General features: G+C 32.9%; 2 protein-coding genes across 3 annotated transcripts in view; one reads left to right on the top strand and one right to left on the bottom strand.

The window, feature by feature from the left end:
* Window positions 1-22515, bottom strand: part of LOC114342606 (odorant receptor 2a-like) — a 212343-nt gene that overhangs the window by 80128 nt on the left and 109700 nt on the right. The window contains exon 2 of one of the 2 annotated variants that reach the window (XM_050642850.1): window positions 5432-5531. The exons of the other annotated variant lie outside the window; for it this stretch is intronic. The gene's annotated coding sequence lies outside the window, so the exon portion shown is untranslated. The remainder of the gene's footprint in view (window positions 1-5431; window positions 5532-22515) is intronic. 2 annotated transcript variants of the gene reach the window in all.
* On the top strand, window positions 1811-2203 carry LOC126880829 (uncharacterized). The gene has a single exon (XM_050644894.1). The coding sequence runs from the start codon at window positions 1811-1813 to the stop codon at window positions 2201-2203; it is 393 nt and encodes a 130-aa protein (XP_050500851.1).

The raw sequence follows: 22515 nt of genomic DNA, 5'->3' as shown, positions 1-22515 counted from the left end.
AACAACACAGTACCAAAAAATCTGTCACAAAAATAAACAAAAAAGATTGGGAAAAACATTTCACGGACCTATACAAAAACGACAATAAGGCATATTCAGAGGATGAGGATATAAGAGATAACAGAGATGAAGAGGAAGTCGCACCTACTTATTAGGAATTCATGGAGGTATTAAAACAACTAAAAGTAAACAAAACGCCAGGGCCAGATGAAATCAACAACGAACTGATCATCAACGGCGGAGAGGAGCTCACGAAGCGAATGCATAAGTTAATGGTTACAATTTGGAAGGACGAAAGCATGCCCATAGAATGGAAAAACGGACACATCGCACCAATCTTTAAGAAAGGAGATCCAACTAAGTGCTGCAACTACAGACCAATTATGCTACTAAATACAACGTATAAGATATTGACCACAATTATAAGAAACCGACTAAATCAATACACAGAAAAAATTATAGGACCATATCAACAGGGTTTTAGAACAATAGATCAAAGGAAGATCAACAATAGATGCAATACAGCAAAAGTTAAAACAAATGAGGGCGATACAAATGACATCAAAATAGAACTTGAAGTAAGACAAGGAGACAGTCTGTCAACGACAAACGACACTATTTAATATCGCTCTAGAAGGAGTAATTAGGGACACAGAGCTGAAAAAGACAATTATTCAAAGCTCAACACAGATCATAGGATATGCAGATGAACTGGGACTGGTAGCACGAGATAAAAAAAGACTAGAAGAGGCACTTTTAACCCTGGTAAGAGAAGCAAAGACGAGAGGACTAATAATCAATCAGAATAAAACAAAATTTCTTATAAGCACACGAGACAATGTAAACAGAATAGCAGAAATAAAGATAGGTGAAAATACATTCCAGAGAGTAGATTGCTTCAAATACCTGGGGGTGATGGTGGACGGCAAAAACGGAAGGAGTATAGAGATAAACGACAGAATTAAAGCAGGTAATAGAGTATATTGGAAATATCACCAACTACTCAAGGACAAAACCTGAGCAAAAAAAACAAAATCAAAAATATACACAGCAGCAATCAGATCAGTGATAGCCTATGGAGCAGAAGTAATGTGCCTTACGAAAAAAGACGAAGAAAAGTTAAAAATAATTGAGAGAAAAATTATAAGGATACATGGCCCAGTAAAGACAGAAACAGGGGAATATTTAAAGCTGATGAACCATGAAATAATAAATATAAATAAAGGAGAAGATATAGTAAAATTCATTAAAGCACAAAGCCTCAGATGCTTTGGGCACACACAAAGAAGAGGGGTAAAAGAACTGATCAGGAAGATAATGAACTGGAAACCAGTAAAAAATAGACCAAGAGGAAGACCAAAAATTAGATGGGAAGATCAACTGCTAGACGATATATCAAAGATGGAAATTGCAAACTGGAGAGAAAAGATTCAGGACCGGAGAGAGTGGAAGAAGATAGTAGAGAGGGCAAAAAAACATCACAACCTATGAACTAAGACCTAAAGGAAAAGCGGACTAATTTACCGCGTGAAATGGATTAAAAGAGCTCATATTTGAGCGAGAAAAAAACATCACAACCTATGAACTAAGACCTAAAGGAAAAGCGGACTAATTTACCGCGTGAAATGGATTAAAAGAGCTCATATTTGAGCGAACTATACTCTAACAAGAGTGAACTGTCCATATAATAATTCCAGGTATGTACCTGTATAAATTACCCTCCTTGAAGTTGGTGTAAAAGGTATTCACCATTTATGTCGTGTCTTTTGGAAGGATTACTAGAGAAAATCATAATATACCTGCATTGGAAATGGTAGAGCAACAAATCCAGCCAAGTACCATCATAATTGGAGATTTCAATAGTCCATCCACGAGATGGGGCTACTCTAGAACCACCAACGTTGGGAAACACCTCGAGGACTTTCTGGATATCAACTATCTCGATGTATTGAATGCCCCACCTACGTTCTTATCGTTTAGAGGAAGTCAATCAAGGCCGGATCTTGTCGTAACGCACCCACACACTACAGGCAAGACCAGTGTAACCCTCCTGGATGACGCAGCAAGCTGTGGTCACCGCGCTCTGCTAGTGACATGCAAACTGGAAAAGGACAAAAAAACCCAAAATCGCGCTCCGCGCTGGAATTTTAAAAAGACGGATTGTAAAAAGTACAGGGAATGCACAAATGAAGTCCTGACTTAACAACATTACCAGAACCAGAAGAAGCAGCAAAGAAAGTAAGTGAGGCCATACTTAAATGTACAAAAGGGTGCATACCGCGAGGTCAAATTAATGGGTACAAGACTTTCTGGTCCCCAACTCTATCTAAATTTAAAGCTGCCAGAAATAAAGCCAGAAGCAAAGCTGAAAAATCCAGGCAAATGAACGATTGTATAGAGCTTCGAAAGAGGCAAGCGATCCTAACTCAAGCCATTAAGTCAGGGAAAAGAGAAGCTTTCAAATCCTTCCTTGCTAAGCTCGATTTCCGAAAAGACGGCGTCAAAGAGCACAGGTTCGTTACTACGCTAAACAATGATGGAAACAAGCAACAGCAAATGCCAATGAAAGGCATGGCTAGAGAACTCACTACACATGCCGATATAGCAAACGAACTCTGTAAGCACTATACAAAAGTGAGCCATATTAAGATAAATAAGAGGGAGAGAGCAAGACTGTTGCGTTATCCCGCTCCCCGGCGGATGAGCAAAAGTATAACGACATCTGCTCAGAAGACTTCTCGATGTTGGAGCTGGAAACGGCCCTCTCTGACACACAAAAGAAAAAGGCAGCAGAGATTGACGAGTTGTACCCGGAAATGCTTAAATATCTGGGAGCCGCAGCCAAAGGTACCATTCTGAATTTGATTAATCTAACATGGAAATTCAAGAGTTCCAAGACAATGGAGGAAGAGCGAGGTCATACCCACCTTAAAGAAAGGAAAAGACCCGGCTCTGAAAAATCTAGAAAAATAAGCGGATAAAAACTGCCTGTCAGTACAACCAAAACCGTATATCAAGTACTTACCCTTTCAACAAAACAGACTGCTGTCAAGCTGACTTACAAAGGAGTTGATTTGGAAAGACAGGATGTAACAAAATACCTGGAGGTGTACATAGATAAGAAAATGAGATGGAAACCTCAAATCGACGACATTGCAGAGAAAGCCACAAAGAGATGTCGACTGCTCAAACGTCTCACAGCAACAAAGTTGGGCGCCACGCAAGATGTCCTGGTAGCAACCTACAAAACCAATGTCCGGCCGATATTAGAATACGGGAGTGAAGCTACAATAACTGCGAGTACAAACATCATCTTGAACCAATACAGTGCCGCAGAGAGCAATACTCGTTAACCTTCTGGGAAAGGCAGATACGAATACTTCCGCAAAATGGGACGAATATAGACAAGCAGCCTCACGTCTTAAAACAAAAACCACTCCGCTTACAGTAGCAAACCAAATCATGGAAAAATACCACATTAACCTATCGGAAGCCGCTCCCTTCCCAGCGCAAACTACACTGGCCCGCTGTCTACCAAACACAGAATTGCTTCTCGAAAACCATAACGACCCGAAGCACTTATCGTCAGACATTGTCCTAAGGAAAGCCGCCCTAGAGACGATACACACCAAGTATCCAGCGCATGAGTGGCTCCACATCTACTGCGATGGCTCTTCGATGCCGAACTTGGGAAAACAGGAGCAGGATAGGTATTAACGTTCTTCAAAGGCTCCATAGCTGTGGATGCCCCTCTCACCAACTACGACGGCGAAATTGCTGCCATACACGAAGCTGCAAAAAATCTTGAGAATTTCCAACAACCCCAAAAAGTTGCCTTTTTTATCGACTGCAAAGCCGCAATCCTCGCCCTGTCGACAAATCGATATACCGACTGTGTCAAAACAATATCTTGCCACGTTCAACTATCGAACTTGCTGGAAAAAGGGTGGCTGATTACTCTACAATGCATCCCTAGTCATGTCGGTGTTGAAGGGAATGAAGCGGCGGATGAACTTGCGAAAGAAGGCACTACTCTTCCACAGCCCCCTAGCTTCCAATCGTACACATCAGCAAAATGCACCATTAGAAGAGGTATCAAAGTGTAGATAAAAGAGCCGCAAATACAAGCCGGTGCTGGAAAATCTTGGGCCCACCTAATAGAGTCACCAATCTCTCGCCATTTGCCGAGACCCATTAGTGTAGCCGTGTTCAGAACAACTATGGGACATGACTACCTGGCTTCCCATCTACATCGCATCGGCGTCCGCGAAAATGACAACTGTCCACTATGTAATCAGCCTCAGATCGATGCTGCTCACCTCCCAGTGTGCCCAGCCCTGATAACAGACCCACCCGAGGAGGATGAAGATCGCCTACGAGAAACGGCTCGTCTATACTGGTCAGCGCGCCACCAAATGGCTAACATGCCAAGGGTGGGCGTTGGCTAGTACGTCAAATTTATTTGTGAGGGGGAAATTTTGTAGACCAGTTTTCAACTAAATTACATCAACCCTATAGCGGGGCGGACACAACCCCAAAATCTTTATTGGAAAGAGGGGTTGAGTGATACCTCATTTTAAAGGTCATTAAATTACCTTTTCAAAAATACCACATGCCTTATATTTCTTTTCCGTACTTTTGGAAAAATCTTGGACTCAATACTCTAAAAAATTTTGGAGTTCTGAACTCTATTCTTAATATCTTTACGGTTTTACTTGATTTTTCCAAAAATACTTCAAAAAAATACTCAAAAAACTTCAAAACCCCAAAAAAATTCAATTTGGAGTTCAATACTCCAAAAAAGTTTTTGGAGTTCTGAACTCGATATTTACTTATCAAAATTAATTATAAAAAAAATTAAAATTACCGAAAAGAAATATAATGTATGTGGTATTTTTGAAAAGGTAATCGAACGACCTTTAAAATGAGGTATCACTCAAACCCCTTTCCATTTAAGATTTTGGGGGTTGTGTCCGCCCCCGCTAGAGGGTTAGTGAACTTAGTTGAAAACTGATCTATAAAATGTCCCCCTCACAAATTTTGACGTATTTTGTATATTTTTAGATTTTCTATATGGACCAAGTTATAGGGGTGGCAACTTTTTAAATTGACGCCCTATATACATACATATTTATAATATATACGTACAATATTTATTTCGCCGAAACGATGAATGTCGCGATGAAGGTCGCGATGAAGGTCGCAATGACGGTCGCAATGACGGTCGCGAATTAAATGCTTTTACCCATCCAAAAAGTGCGATGACGGTCGCGAATTCAATGCTTTTACCCCATCCAAAAAGTGCACAACGTCCCTAAAGAAGTTTTCACTTCAAAAATAATATGCTGATAACTAATTTAAAAATAGACAATAAATTAACAAAAATTAAAATTTACTTAAACCTTACGTTTTGAAAAAATAAATCTCTTACCTTAATAAGTTGAAAAAGTGAAAGACATATAACCACAGTACTTACAAGCAGCTGTGAAAAAAATGTCAATGAATATAGCCTTTCGATGTCCTTTACGTACCTGAAACAATTTTATGTTTTATTAAATACGTATACGTGTTATAATTATACGCTAAGTTTGTAGCTGTAATGTAATTAAACCAATAGGGCCATTATAACTGCCCTAAAATATTAATGCGTAATCATACGTTGGTAAAGAATTGTTGGTATTTCTTACAGGTATGAAATAAATCTGTATAATGTATTTTTATTTACAATGTCTTCTGTGCACTATATGACGTATATATTTGAACAGAGTTCGGTGCTCATTCTTGTCTCTGTATTAGTTTTAGGAGCGTTACGTGAAGTAACGGAATTCACGACATGACCCGTCGTGGGTCTCATCAATTTCTTACTCTTATTTCACACACTAAGAATTTTGAACGTGCGATGGTTGAAATGTACATAGTGGCTCGAGCAATCATATGAAACCTTCCTCCCTTCAATAAACGTTTTAACCAGTAAAGGGAGAAAGATTCCATATGTTTGCTCGAGCCAATATGTGCTCGATTATTTTGAATTTTTACTATTTTGATCACCATCAGTTTCAATAAAGAAAGTGTGTAAAAGGAAGGGAAAGTATCGTAAGAAATATATACATGGATCTCGCGAATTTGGAGAAAGAAAAATAAATGTAAACATATAGAAAACTTACCATTTGTTCAAATAATTATTCGAACATATAAAAACTATTTAAAATATTTTTAATTCATAGAAAATATAACTTCATCTTTGAATGCAACACTGTCAAGAGTGTAAATATGTACGGACAAGAGTATTTTAGTTTCAATGTGTGTGCCTAAAAATACATGAGTTTTCGCATACTTTCTCTTCCAAGTACCACCCGCTGTCACCCTCCAAGTACCAGGGAAACCCATGGTACAATAAAGTTTTATGGTACAATTTTGCGCATGACATTTGACAGTAAGGCCAAGCGTGTGACGTAGCAAAGATCCCTGTGAGCGCCTGTGAGCCATTATTTGTAATGGTAGTTACAACTATATAGTGGATTATTTTGCAAAATTCTTATAATTAATTCGTTTTTAGCGATCTTTTTCCGGTTTTTGGATAGTATATGTGTTATAGTTTGTATAGACTAATTTTTTAAGAACATTTACTCGTTAGTGTCTAGTTTTATTTGCTTTGGTATTTTCGTGTATTTCTTTGTTTTTGTGTTTGGTGTTTGTAGCTATTTCAAAATGCGCTGTGCAGCTACTCGTTGCAATAGTGCCAATAAAGATAAAACCTTAAGATTTCATACGTTTCCTAAAGATAATGTGCCCAGGAAACTGTGGATAATATCCTGTTGTAGACAGGATAATTTTAATTGCAATACTGCAACAATTTGTTCCAAACATTTCAAAACTGAAGATTTACAAAGAAATCTACAACAGGAACTATTAAATTATGAATCCAAAAAGGGTCCAAAATTCAAACCTGAGGCAGTACCTACACTGTATCTACCTAAATCTAAATCCGTTACCCTTTCAGCCATCCAAAAGAAACGGGTACAAAGAGCTGAACATAGGGAGTCTAAACAGATTGTTGAACAACTTCTAACTACTTCTGGGTCAACAACGTAAGTCTACATCTTTATTTTTTATTAATTATCAGATTTTATATAAAAAACCAATAAATTTTTCTGTCTAGAAAGAAAAAGTATATTTTTATTTTTACTAGGTACCACGTTTTACATTATTCTAAAAGAATATTCTAATAAAATAATAAATAAATCTCAAAGAAGATGCATCAGAGCCCACTGCATGCTGGTGGCTGGCATTAATTCACTACTCGTTTTAGTCTTAATAAAAAAATATGTGTTATTTTTTCAGCCAACTCCAAGTTTGAGCTCAGGAAGAACATTGTAGCCAAGGTGATATTAAAGATGTACCATCTACATCTAAGTCAATAGGGTATGTTGTTTGTTTTTTCCATTAGCAACTAGATTGTTTTCTAAAATTTATTTAAAAAAATATGCACACTAATACGTGCTAATAAAATTGTTTATATAGTAATAGTTGGTCAACGCAACGGGTAAATTTTTTTGATTATAATTGAATCATTCTCCACCATTTCTGTCAGGGTTGCAATGTCACACATAACTAGGATAAATCCAAACTGCATGTACACGAAGTTGGATACGACCCTATTCATAACACAACAACTTGCATACATATTAAGAAAAATAAATATATGGAAGAATATATTTAGAAATTGAATTAATAATGTCATGCTATTATAATATGTGTATAATGTAGAGTAGAATGCCATCATTAATTCAATTTCTAAATATATTCTTCCGTATATTTATTTTTCTTAATATGTATGCGAGTTGGTGTTTTATGAATATAGTCGTATTCGACTTGGTGTATATTATGCATTTTGGATTTATCCTAGTTACTCATGACATTGCAACCCTAACAGGAATGGTGGTGACATCTGGTAACTGTATGAATTAAAATCTAATAAATTTATCTGTTGCGTTGACCAGCTTTTATTATACAGTGATGAGCGCACTAATAACCGGCAAAATAGCGCAAAAGATGGAAAACATATTAAGTTGTGAGATAAAACGAGATGAACCTAGTGGAGATGTTAAATTTAGCGATAGTAACTTATAGATTTACATTATATTGATTGTTTCCCACCTTTAGACATATGGGACGAGTTTGAGAAATGCCACTGTCACAGTGACAGTTTTAGTTGACATACTCTTCTGATACGTTTAAAGGTGGGAAACAATCAATATAAAGTCAATCTATAAGTTACTATCGCTAAATTTAACACCTCCACTATGTTCATCTCGCTTTATCTCACAATTTAATTTGTTTTCAATCTTTTGCGCTATTTTGCCGGTTATTAACGCGCTCATCACTCTATAAACAATGCTAATATACTTAATTTTTTAGGGTAAACACTGATCCTTCCAATCAGGCTTTGGAGCTTATACGTTTGAAAGAAGAACAAAATGAACTTTTAAGCCAACAAGTGAATGAACTACTTAAAATTAAATCAGCAGTAGAGAGACTATTCACACCAATACAACTTACACGTCATCAAAATCAAAATGTCCGTACGGTATGGTCTGTGGAAGAAATATCTCAAGCCATAACAATATATTCAGCTGGTAGTAAAGCCTACCGTTTACTATTAAAAAAAGGATATCCCTTGCCTGCCATTTCAACTTTGAGAGCTTGGACAAGAAGAATTAAAATCATGCCGGGAATTATAAAACCTGTAGTTGTTGTTAGATAACTGTATAAATGAATGTCATGGAACAGGCTACTTATTTTCTAATTTCTCTTATCCAAAATTAAATCTAAGTTGTAGTTTATACTGTTAGTCAACGTTTTTGAACTCTCAGCCTCTTCTACTCTTAAAGATATTGCTGCGGAGTTATCAGTCGAAACAGCAGTTTTTGACAGCAGTACTTGCATAATATCTTGCAAAGATTTGATGCTATCTTGTGTGGAACTTACAAAATGTTCGAGATTTGTAATACGATCATTGGAACTCTTTTCTTCATTAAAAGAAATACTGGTTTTCGTCTTTCTTTTTGGCATCTTCTATTTTGTAGATTTTAGAACTGCGCCATGATATGTTTAATAAATATATACTAAATTTACAATCAAGATGCAGTAGAAATAAACTAAACAAAGACAAGACACGTTAAGTGTTATATTAGGAGTTTCGATTTCGATGCACGATTTCCAAAGTTTATACATTGTAAATTATGATTCGGGAGTGCTCCTAGTAACATTTAACGTGTCTTGGTTTGTTTATTTCTACTGCATTTTGAACGTAAATTTAGTATAAGTATAGCTCGGGAAATATGCACTTAAAAATCCCTAAAATATGCATGCAAATATGCACAAAAACAGTTGAAGTATGCACTAAAATAATAATATACTTTTATGCATTTAAGCATATAAAAAAAACGCAGTAATCCTTATATTGAATATACTTATTTAATTTATTTTATGCTAAATTCACAATAGCTACATGTATAACAAGGGAGCAAAGTACTACTCATCCTCCCGAGAATGAAGTTTACTCAGAAGTCATTCAAGGGAGGAAAAGGCACTTTCCTGCCATGTTATACATACGATTTTTCCACCTTCCTCAAATAACAAGTAATTTTTTCGTATATAATATCACAATAGAGAAAATTTTGCCGGCAATATTTTCGACTGGTAGGTATGAAAGTTTCTTGCCTGGCAATTTTCGCGAATTAAATTTTGACTTAAATCACGAGACGTCAGTCGAGTGATTTTGTCAAAATTTCATAAGCGAAAATTACCAAAAGGCAACGAACTTGAATGAAACCAGGAGAAAATTTTGCCGGTAAATAATTTTCTCTCGAATCATATTCGACAAGACTATTTATTTGTTATTATCAGACACTTTCGTGACGGATCTGTCATAATTTTTTCGCTGAGAAGTCACGTCGCTAAGGAGTTTTGTCAGTAGGAAACGATGCGTTGCTATGAAGTTTTATCAAAGGTAATTAGACCAGGGCGCATCTGTAAAAATATTAGTACATTTGGACGTTGAGAGGTGACTCAAATTTTTTTGCAGAAATTGCTTGAAAATAAATCAATAATAATATTTGAGTTATCCTCCCTCTCAAAAAGGTCCGGAACATTGTTTAAATAATCAAAATGTCAAAAAATTAAGGAAAAATTCGATTTTTTTCTTGGTTTTTTGATTATAACTTTAAAAGTATTCATTTCCGAGAAAAGTTGTACAGACATAAAATTTGCGTAATTAAATTTCCTACAATATAGAATTGGTCAAATATTTAAGAAATAGTCACCCTTGTTGCAAAATAGCAATAATTGTGAAAAAAAAAACATACAAAAACAAGTATTCGCATTTTACGTTTTTCAACCATTTATGCTACACTTAGGACCTTCATGTTTCACCCTGAAAAATTTTATGATACAGTAAAACAATACTGTAAATTTCATTAAGATCGGTTTAATAGATTTTGCAAAATAAATTTTGAAATCCAGCTTTCGTAAAAAAAATTCATTTTTTCAAAATGTTACAGGACTGAAAATAAAGCAGATAGCAAGTTGAAAATTTTTTTGCATATAGAAGTGTACTGTACCTTTCATTTGCAATTTTGCAAAATTAAAATCGCTTAAGACCACGGCGTCAGGAATTTTTTTAAATAAACATTAATTATTGGTGCTACGCGCAGGGCAGCGGATAGGTTGCTCTGATTGGGCATTCCAATGACCTTTGATAATGATTGATACATTTTAATTTTTATGACATTTCGATATAAATAAATAAATTTGTTTATTGCAAAATAAAAACACATACTCTATCCTTTGAAATAACACTTTTATTAGCAAAAATTTTCTTTCTTCATATATTTTAACTTAAATAATAAAAGTTTATTATTTTTAAACATATGCAATTGTTTAAACAATATTTCACAAACAATAATAAAATTAGTTTAATTTTTGTGGAATTAAAAAATTAAAATACAACAAAATATAGAGTAAGAAAATAATATATTAGATAAAGATGGGAAGAAATTTTGGTGGAAATCAACCTGTGTGAATCGAACATCGCTGTCCTGCGCGTAGCACCAAAAATTATTGTTTATTTCAAAAATTTTCTGACGCCGTGGTAATTAATCGTTTTTAATTTTGAAAATTGGAAATGAAAGGTACAGTATACTTCTATAAGTAAAAAAATTTCAACTTGCTATCTGCTTTATTTTCAGTCCTGTAACATTTTGAAAAAATGAATTTTTTTTGCGAAAGCTGTATTGTAAAATTTATTTTGCAAAATCTATTGAACCGATCTTAATAAAATTTACAATATTGTTTTACTGTATCATAAAGTTTTTCTGGGTGAAATATGAAGGTCCTAAGTGTAGCATAAATGGTTGAAAAACGTAAAATGCGAATACTTGTTTTGGTATGGTTTTTTCGCAATTATTGCTATTTTGCAACTAGGGTGACTATTTTTTAAATTTTTAACCAATTCTATATTGTAGTAAACTGAATTACGCAACTTTTATGTCAGTACAACTTTTCTCGAAAATGAATACTTTTAAAGTTATAATCAAAAAACCCAGAAAAAAATCGAATTTTTCCTTCAATTCTTGACATTTTGATTATTTAAACAATGTTCCGGACCTTTTTGAGAGGGAGGATAACTCAAATATTATTATTTGATTTATTTTCAAGCAATTTCTGCAAAAAAATTTGAGTCACCTCTCAACGTCCATCTCAAAACAGATCCGTCCTGGACTAAATACCACGAGTCCTCTAAATTTTATCGATAAATTTTTTTGTTTTCACGAAAACTTCTTTATTTGGTAAAATTACGAAAACAAACCGAATGATAAAATCACGAGTCCGAAGGACGAGTGATTTTATCCATTTCGGTTTGTTTGAGTGATTTTACCCTAAATAAAGAAGTTTAAGTATGAAAACGAAAAAATTTATCAAGCAAAATTTAGAGGACGAGTGGTATTTGAAAAGATTATTTTGTGAACCAATATGTATTATTAGTAAATACGGGCATCTGTGAAATATTTTTAAGACAACTAGGATCAATATCGTAAGTAGGTTATAGATAAATTATTTTATGATTTAAAAATGAACCAATTTATTTATTATATTGTTACTACACAAAAAACTGTTTAAATCGAAAATGAACAATTATTAAAAACACAATTTTTATAACTAATATGAGATTTTCCAATGTCGTTCGTAACGTATTATGTGAAATTTAGGGTACCTTAAGTTTTATCAGGGAAGAGACTGTTTTATCAAGGAAGAGGCTGTTTTATCAGTATTACACTCAATGATTGGCTAGAACGACGCGTGGTGATTGGCTGAAAAAGCAAAAAGGTCAGAATTTGACAGGTGAAAAAAATAATCAGTTAAAAACAGTCTAGTGAAATAGTCATTTTTAAATAATTATTTATTTACGTAACTAACAAAATCCATTAGAGACCCAAAAGTAACAAATAGGTACAGTATAACTTTCAACTGTCAAATATAAGTCAAATTATTAATGTAAACATTGTTAAATCAAAATAACAATTTACTGTTTTTTACCATTCTGCAAAATACAGGGAGTTCTATACATAAACGATTTAAATGTCTAGATACTTACGTAATAGAAACTAGAATATTGTATAGGGCGTCAATAAGTTCAAGTACTTTTCTCCCTAGGGAGGAAAAGTACAACTTTGCTCCCTATAGGGATTGTATACAGTCAGGTCAGGAAATGTATACTTTCGGTAGAGGTAGGTGGAAAGAAATATTTATTGACATTTAGATCACTTACATCATTATATTCATTTATTCTTTATTTCATCATCATCATTCTTTATTACCTACATTATTACTACAGTTAAAACTACATATTCTTAAACGTTTTTCTAAATTTTCTAGAGAAAAACTGTGCCATCTATCCGATAATAATAATTGTTTATAAGCGGAATAGCTATTTGTATAACAAGGGAGCAAAGTGCTACTTTTCCTCCCGAGAATGAAGTTTACTGCTTGATGCGTAGCGGAGGGCAGTAATGTCTGAATAGCAGGATGTCTGAATCAAGGATAGTAAGAATAGCCAAGTCACCGTTAGACAGAAGAAGTATAGGACGCCCAAGGAAAAGAAAAAGGAATGACAACTTAGTGGCACAATGAAAGGCAACGTTGAAGAAAAACAGGCCGTACTGCCTATATAACAGAGGAAGAAGAAGAAGAAGAAGAAGAAGAACGTTATTCTGATATGACCGAACCATCTCTCTCATGAAGTCAACACATATTCTTCCACTTTTAAATCGCAAAACAGTACTTTGCATAGAGAAATATTAAACATATTATATAACATTCTTCTGATATGACCGAATGACTCTCATGAATTCAAACACATATTCTTCCACTTTTTAAGTCGGCAAAACAGTGAGTAGTATTGAGAAATATTAAACATATATAACATTTTTTTGATATGACCAAACCATCTCTCTCATGAATTACAAACACATTATTCTTCAACTTTTAAGTCTGCAAAACAGTGGTTTGCATTGAGAAATATTCAACATAATTTATATGAACATATAAATATTAAACATAACAATATATACAAATTTTTTGATATGTCCAAACCATCTCTCTGATGAATTCAAACACATATTCTTTCATTTTTAAGTCGGCAAAACACTGATTTGTATTATGACATATATAACCTTCTTTTAATATGACCAAACCATCTCTCTCATGAATTCAAACACATATCGCACCTCCGGTCAAAGAGGGTAATAAGTATGAAAGGCAAAGTTTCGAGAAAACGACGTTTAAAGTTTGTCCTATAACATTTTCGGGTTTAATTCAAAAACTATTAAAATTAGAATAATAATTATTGTAGTCAGTTAAAATGGTTTTTGTAGCTTTATAAAATAGCGTATTAAGTATATTAAAAAAGTTCAAAAAAAATTAAATTTTTTTTGAGTTGTGACACTATACAGATAAAATAAACGAAAAATTTACGATATATTATTTATCAAAAGTGGCACTTGCAGTACAGAACATAATATCACCAATGTCTGACTGGTTTATTATTTGACAAATAATAATGACATTATTTCGAGATCTATCAAGTACGATATAACGCCCAAGGGCGTGTTATTGAAAAATAACGCACTAGGGCCTATTAAATTTAAATAACGAGTTAAATAAGGTCAAGTTGACAAATAAAACTTAAAGTAAAACTATGGTTACCACAATTACGTTACGACTATTTCTGGTAATTGTACTTGTATAAAAACTAATTAATTCAAAATTCATTCAAATTTTTTGCATATAAAGAATAATTTAGTCGGATATTAAACGTTGAAGGCACCACGGGTATTATAATAATAACGCTTTCGGTCAACGTATATACCTCGGACCGAAGGTCCTCGTTCTGTACAACATTGACCTCAAGTGTTATTATCCTTATAATACCCTTGGTACCTTAATAACTCTATAGTATTATCTGGTTAACAGACTTATATTTTTAATGATATAACTTTAAATACAAGTAACAGCATTAAACACAAAATATTTAAAAAGAAAGATAAATAAGTGATAAAAGGGTCTCTTTTCTTGAGCACATACGCAGATTGTTTTGAATAAAGTAATCACATATTACGTACTGTCTTAACTCGACAAACGACGCTTTATACACATTTAGATGGACAAATGCTTTGCACACATTGATATGTGACACTTTTTGTGTTCGGTGCGTCGTTAATTTTGGATAATCGTATAATGGCACTAAACATTATTTTTAAACCAAGAGGAGTAAATTAAATAGAGAGAATTACACCCAAGAAAGTCAATAGAAATACATATCACCAAATACATCTTCTTTTTTGGTTTTTTATCGGCCTTTGACGGTAATGCATAAATATTATATTATACTCATACGTCTCTAAAAAGTTCTAAAAACAACTGTTTTTTATATAAAATATACTAGCAATCTAAGAATTAAAGAAATAACGCAGAAAATACAAAAAATCGCTGATATAACTTAACTAACCTTTAAAATGCTAAACGTGTCAAAATTTTATAAATGTCAGTAGTGTCAAAATTTGATAGCAGTGGAGTAAATTTTCCTGAGGTTGGACCAATTATTACAAACAAGCTTTACGGCGCGGGCAATTTGAATTACTCCTCTTGGTTTAAAAACAGACTATAGTGTCATCTAACAATAAATTCTTGACCCATAGACGTGACATTTTGTAAGATACGAGTTTATAGTTTTATTAAACTGTTGGTGCAATAAAACCGATTTTAAAATTGTATGAGTTATGACTTTATGACACTCTTTGAGCGGAGGTGCGATATATATTCTTCCTCTTTTAAGTCTAGAAAACAGTGAGCAGCATTGAGAAATATTAAACATATATAACATTCTTTTGTTATGACCAAACCATCTCTCTCATGAATTACACACACATATTCTTCCACTTTTAAGTCGACAAAACAGTAATTTGCATTGAGAAATATTAAATACTAACTAATAAATAGAGGAAATACAGTAGAAATGAAGTAAATATAAAAATCGGAAACAAGGTAGTTGCTAACTTCAAAACAACAAAAAGATTAGGATTACTACAGGGATGCCCAACGTCACCAACTCTATTTAAAATATTTTTAGAACACACACTAACAACTTGGAAGACAAAGTGTAGGGGTATGGGAATACCGATAAGGGACGATTATCTCTATACATTGTGTTTCGCAGACGATCAGGTGGTGATGGCTCAAGATGAAGAGGATATCAGTTACATGGTAAGAAAACTAAAAAAAGAATACAAAAAGGTGGGCCTGAAAATAAATATGAAAAAAACGGAATACTTAGCAATATCGGAAAAAGAAGTAAAAAATTTAGAAACAAAAGAACGAAGAAGAATAAATTTAGAAAATCCACAAGGAAAAGAAAATGTTTTTCCTGTAGTTGGCTGTATACCATCAATCACAAAATTGGAAAGAAATTCTTTGTAAAAGGTATAACATTTTTTTATTAAAATCCCTTAAAAGGGCTACATCACAACAAAACGTTTTCGATTTTTATAAAAAATCATCATCAGTGTTCGATAAACTGGATGCTAGCTGAGCCACAAAAGAAAAATATCTGAGTAAAAACCCTTTACATATAAAATAGATGCCTTAAAATGCATACTTCAATAAAAAGCCCTGTGATGGTCACATGGCAACCAGGATAATGCCCTAAGGTAATGTATACAGATTTCCCAACACGTGGGCTCCAAATTGAGTTGATTACATTTCAATGACTTAATGGCTCAGTTGCCATCGTCATATGGAACGGTCATATGCGTCCCTTTTGGGTACGTCAACGGTTGTTTTATCGCATACCTTTTTTGTCTTCAATTTTTAAGAATTTTTGACAATAAATTATTAAATTATGAGGTATTCTAGTACTTAAAGTTACTCTTGCTTTAAGTTGGTACAATACATCGCTTTGTTTTGAAAAAAATTTTCAATTTTTTTTTCAAACTCAGCAAACAAAAAATTTTTAAATCGATTTTTCTAGACAAGGGTGTGTCCTACCGACTTAAAGAAAGAGTATCTTTTAGTACTAGAATATCTCACCACTTAATAATCCAGTATCAATAATCCTTATAAGTTAAAGACAAAAAAGTTATGCGATAAAGTAACCGTTACCCCACCTAAAACGGACGCCTATGACTGATACTAGAAATTCACAATGGATAAAATCGATTTATCTCTGAAAGGTAAATATGTGTACCAATTTTCGTTTGTCTAACTAGAAGCGGTCTGGAGGTATTTAAGAAAAACTAATTACCAGACGCCATCTTCAAAGAGCTCTAGCTCCCTTAGGAAGCATTTTCGGACTAGGTGAATTTGGTTAAATTGTCTTAAAATTTTCTGAGGAATCTCCTGTCTTCATTTGTCGGTAGAGTTTCCGGACACCCTGTATATGTTCCTATGGCGGATCAATTGTAAAGGGTTTTTACCCACATATTTTTTACTTTGGTGGTTAGCATGTTAGATTCACGTAAACACTGATAATTATCGGTCATCCGATCGAAAACTAGTTCTGCTCTGTGATGTAGCCCTTTTTAGGGATTTTAACAAATATACCTTTTATAAAGGGTTTTATCGTGTTTTATTTTTTTTTATTTTGAAATATACCAGGGTGTCCTAATAAATGGCGGCGTATAAAAGTTATATTTTTTTTATGGAACATCCTATATTTTCTTGCATTTTTAATTTTCCGCAAAAAATAAGGTATAGTTTCATAAGGCTTCCCTATTTCTATGTACAGAGTTTTCTGAGTTATGTTGACTTTTCTTAAAATGTAGTTTTAAAAAAGGCATATTCTCAAGTTATTTACGAAATTATAAAAAAATTACTTTTACATCTAAATAGTTGGATATTGGTTAAATGTATTCCATGATTGATTATTACACATTTATTTACAGGCTGTTCAAAATTTACAGTCTCATTATTGGATTATTGACTGTGTCACATGATGCTTAGTTTAAATAGAACACCATAATATATATTAGTAAATAATTATACTAAACAAATTTACCTCTTTCGAATGGTGGTTGGATGTCCTATACCTAGGTCTCTAAGTTTTTGCGTAATTTATAATTATTTAAATTCCTAATTTGTAAACCGATTTTAAAACAAAATGTGTAGTTAATTAATGTCATTGTATCGCATTGTCATTTCATGACAGTACGGTCTGGTAATTATCTTATAATTAATGTATTCCATGATTGATTATTACCCATTTATTTACAGGGTGTTCAAAATTTACAGATTCATTATTGGATTATTCAATGTGTCTCATGATGCTTATTTTAAATAGAACACCGTATATTAATAAATTATTATACTAAACACAGGTTCCTCTTTCGGATGGTATATGGATGTTCGATAACTAGTAGTCATAGTTTTTGCGTAATTTACAATTTTCTTAAACGGTTAATCGATTTTAAAAATATTTATTTTAGAGTCACTCTTGATATTTAAACACATCATCTTGGCATAGTTGGTATAAACGAGTATAGTTGTAAATAAAAATGTGAACTTTTAGTTGCTGATTTGTAAAATAAATTTTTCCGTTATTGAAAATAATTAAATCCATAACGAAACAAAGAATTTTATTAAAACAAATATATAATACAAAATGAAGCACAACTTACAATAAGTAAAAAATTATCAGCTATGTAATAGATGTTCAAAATGTTTACTTTCTTGTACAATACAACAAGTGATTTTATCTTCAAATGATTTGCTTACATTATTTAACATAGGTGGTGTTACAGACGCGAAAGCGTTCGAAATTTTTAATTTCGTATTATCTGGAGTAGTAGGGAGTGTAGCATAAATATACAATATTTTTAATATAACCCCATTTAAAAAATCCATCTTTGTTAATGCTGGGGACCTAGGTGGCTTTCGTAGATAGATAGCGTGATTGTTCATTTTTAGGAACAATTAAATTTTAATATCATACACGGATGTTTATTTTTTTGATAATTATCAGACCGTACTCTCCTAAAATGACAATGTCATACAATCATATTAGTTAACTACATTTTTTGTTTTAAAATCGATTTACAGATTAAGAATTTAAATAATTGCAAATTACGCAAAATCTATGAGAACTAGGTATAGGACATCCATACAATTATTTATTAATATACTTGGTGTCATATTTAAAATAAGCATAATATGACATATTAAATAATCTAATAATGAAACTGTAAATTTTGAACACTCTGTAAATAAATGCACAATAGACAATAATGGAATACATTCAACTAGTATCCAACTATTTAAATGATTAAGTAATTTTTTTTATAATTTCTTAAATAACTTGAGAATAAGCCTTCTTTTAAAAATTTAAATTTTAAGAAAAGTCAACATAACTCAGAACACTCTGTACATAGGTATAGGGAAGCCTTATAAAACTATACCTTATTTTTTGCGGACAATTAAAAAATGCAATAAAATAGAGTGTGTCGATTAGAAAAACCAAAACTTTGATACGTCGCGATTGATTGGGACACCCTGTATATTTCAAAATAATTTTAGAATATAGTTTTTATCAACTTACAAATTATTAATTTAAAAATTTTTACAAATCTTTTACAATTTCGCAGTAATCTTCCGTCCCGTTAGTGGTGGCTCACCTTGTATATTCTTCCACTTTTATGTCGGCAAAACAGTTAGTAGCATTGAGAAATATTAAACATATATAAGAGTCTTTTGATGTGACCATACCATCTCTCCCACGAATTACAAACACATATTCTTCCACTTTTAAAGCGGCAAAACAGTAATTTGCATTCAGAAATATTAAACATACAACATTCTTTAATATGTATATAATGTATATAATATTCTTTTAATAGGTATGTCAAAACCATCTCTATCATAAAACTCTCTCTGTAGTCTGTATATACAGTATGTCCCTGTAAGTGGTATCCATATGGAAAACTTTTTTATTATTAATTTTACGAAAAAAAGTTATTCTTTATAAAAAGCTCTGCTTTGTCCAAAACCTAAAATTTAACCATCAAATGTCAAATTTTTTTAATATTATACGAGGTATGTCAAAAAGTTTGAATTTCACTCAAAAGTAAAATAGCATTATTTTTCACAATATTGAAAATTGCTATTATGAAAAGTTGTTTGGAATTAAAAACTATATTCTAGTATGCAATTACATCCTTCTAATTGAAAAAAAAATTTTTGAAAAATTTTGGATAACTAACATTATTTTCAGTTATTTTAATTCAGATAACTCTTTTATTATTAATTTTACGAAAAAAGGGATTCTTAATAAAAAGTTCTGCCTGGTCTAAAATCTTAAATACAACCATGTTATGTCAAATTTTATCAATTTTATACGAGGTATGTCAAAAAATATGAATTTCGCTCAAGAGTAAAATACGTTTATTTTTCACAATAGCGAAAATTGTTATTATGAAAAGTTATTTAGAATTAAAAACTATGTTTCATTATGTAATTACATCCTTTTAATTGAAATATTCTGAACTATAAAGGTACTTTACTTTTGATGTAAATTTATCTTTTTTGACATACCTCGTATAAAATTGATAAAATTTCATATAAGATAGTTGTATTTTAGGTTTTAGACGATCTAAAACTTTTTATTGGGGGCGACTTTTTTTCGTAAAATTAATAATAAAAGAGTTTTCAGAATTGAAATAACTGAAAATAATGTTAGTTATCCATAATTTTTCAAAAAAAAAATTTTTCAATTAGAAGGATGTAATTGCATATTAGAATATAGTTTTTAATTCCAAACAACTTTTCATAATAGCAATTTTCAATATTGTGAAAAATAAAGCTACTTTACTCTTGAGTGAAATTCAAACTTTTTGACATACCTCGTATAATATTTAAAAAAATTTATATTTGATGGATAAATCTTAGATTTTGGACCAGGCAGAGCTTTTTATGAAGAATAACTTTTTTCTGTAAAATTATTAATAAAAAAGTTTTCCATATGGATACAACTTACAGGGACATACTGTATAATATTATAAATAAAATTAAATAAAATAAATCGAATCAGATCAAATCGAACGGAATCGAATTAAAGCGAATCGAATATAATAAAATATAAGAAGTATTCACTTCTGTCGGCACTCCGCAAGTGCCACGCTCTAATTTTTTAAAATTTTTATGTAGTAGGTATACAACACAAATGCATTTATTTCAAAGTGCTTTTTTTGCAAATGCAAATTAATAAACAACACGTGAACGAATAGACGTAGTACTTCGCACTGGTATGTAGCATTCCAACGCTCCACGTTTCGGTAGAACGCATGTTTCTACAATACAAACTCGTACGTCATCATGATCATCATGGCTTATTCACTCCTGGCGGAGTGTTTGCCGCCCTTTTGGGCTCTCTGATTCATTTGTTGCGGAGAATAAGTCCGCTGCTGCCTTTTATTATTACAGCAGCATGTGTGACTTGGCCCTGTCTATAATTTTCCTCCATTCTTTCCGGTCCTTACAACGCTCCTTCCAATTGTAGATTCTCAGCTTCTTTATATCTCCTAGAACTTGATCTCTCCATCTTGTTTTGGGTCTTCCCCTTGGTCTTCCTGTTGTTGGTCTCCAGCCAGTTATTCGCTTTAGCGTAGAGTCTGGGTTAGCTCTTTCTGTGTGTCCCAGTCACCTGAGCCTTTGCGCCTTGACGAACTTGATTATTTCAGACGAAATTAAAAAGTCATCCAGGGTTTTCACCCTGGATGACTTTTTAATTTCTTCATTAGCTAATCTTCTAAATTCGCCTACACTTATCCTCACCGGTCCCATTATTCGTCGAATTATCTTTCTCTCTAAGATTTCTAACCTCATTTCATCTTTTTGTGTTAGGCACATCGTCTCTGCACCATAGGTGATCACTGGCCTGATTGCACTCTTGTAAATTTTGAATTTGGTTTTCTTACTAATGTGTTTTCCTTTTAGGAATTTTTGGTAGTTTCAGTAGGTTTTATCACCCAGTAGGATGCATTCATTTATTTCATCCGCTCTATCATTTCTGCCATTCACCATCACTCTTAAGTATTTGAAACGGTGTACTCTTTCAAATGTATATGCACCAAGCTTAATTTCTTTCTCGATGTTCGTATTCTCTCTTGAGCACTTGAGGTATTTCGTTTTGCTTTGGTTTATTACTAGCCCTCTCTTCTTTGCTTCTTTATCTAGTATTAATATTATATTCTGCATGGTTTTTAAATCTCTAGTAAACAGTGCAATATCGTCTGCATACGCTATCAGTTGGGCTGAAGATTCGATAATAGTTCCCCTAATTTTGGCTGCTCTTTTGCACCCTCTATGGCAATATTAAATATTGTTTTTGACAGGGAGTCTCCCTGTCTGACACCTACCTCCATTTGTACTTCATCTGACGGGCCTTCCCTTGTTAAGATTCGTGCCTTGAATTCCTTCATCGTCATTTTCGTGAGACTTATTAGTTTTTCTTGAATGCCTAGTTGGTTCATATCATTAATTAGCTCCTCCCTCATTACACTGTCAAAGGCTTGCTTGTAGTCAATAAACAGTATATGGAGATCTATTCCGTGCTCGTAACTTTTTCGACTATTTGCGTTACAATGTGTACCTATTGCGTCTATTGTTGACTTACCTCCTCTGAATCCATGTTGGTATACACCTATTTTTGTTCTCGTTTCTTTGTCTGATCAAATTAGTTAATATTTTGTACAATGTATTTAATAGCGTGATTCCCCTCTAGTTAGTGCATTTCCTCTTGTCGCCTTTTTTAGGGATTGGTGTTATCAGACAGCAATTCCAGTCGTTCGGCATGCGTTCTTCTTCCCATATTCGTTCTATCAGCTTGTGGATTCTGTGGGCTAGTTCCTCTCCCCCTTTCTTGAAGAACTCATTTATAATGTCATCTGGTCCAGCTGCTTTCCTTGTCTT

The sequence above is a fragment of the Diabrotica virgifera genome, chromosome 2, assembly GCF_917563875.1.
Source record: "Diabrotica virgifera virgifera chromosome 2, PGI_DIABVI_V3a".
Classification (NCBI taxonomy): Eukaryota; Metazoa; Arthropoda; class Insecta; order Coleoptera; family Chrysomelidae; genus Diabrotica; species Diabrotica virgifera.
This window is presented reverse-complemented; position numbering and strand designations above follow the sequence as displayed.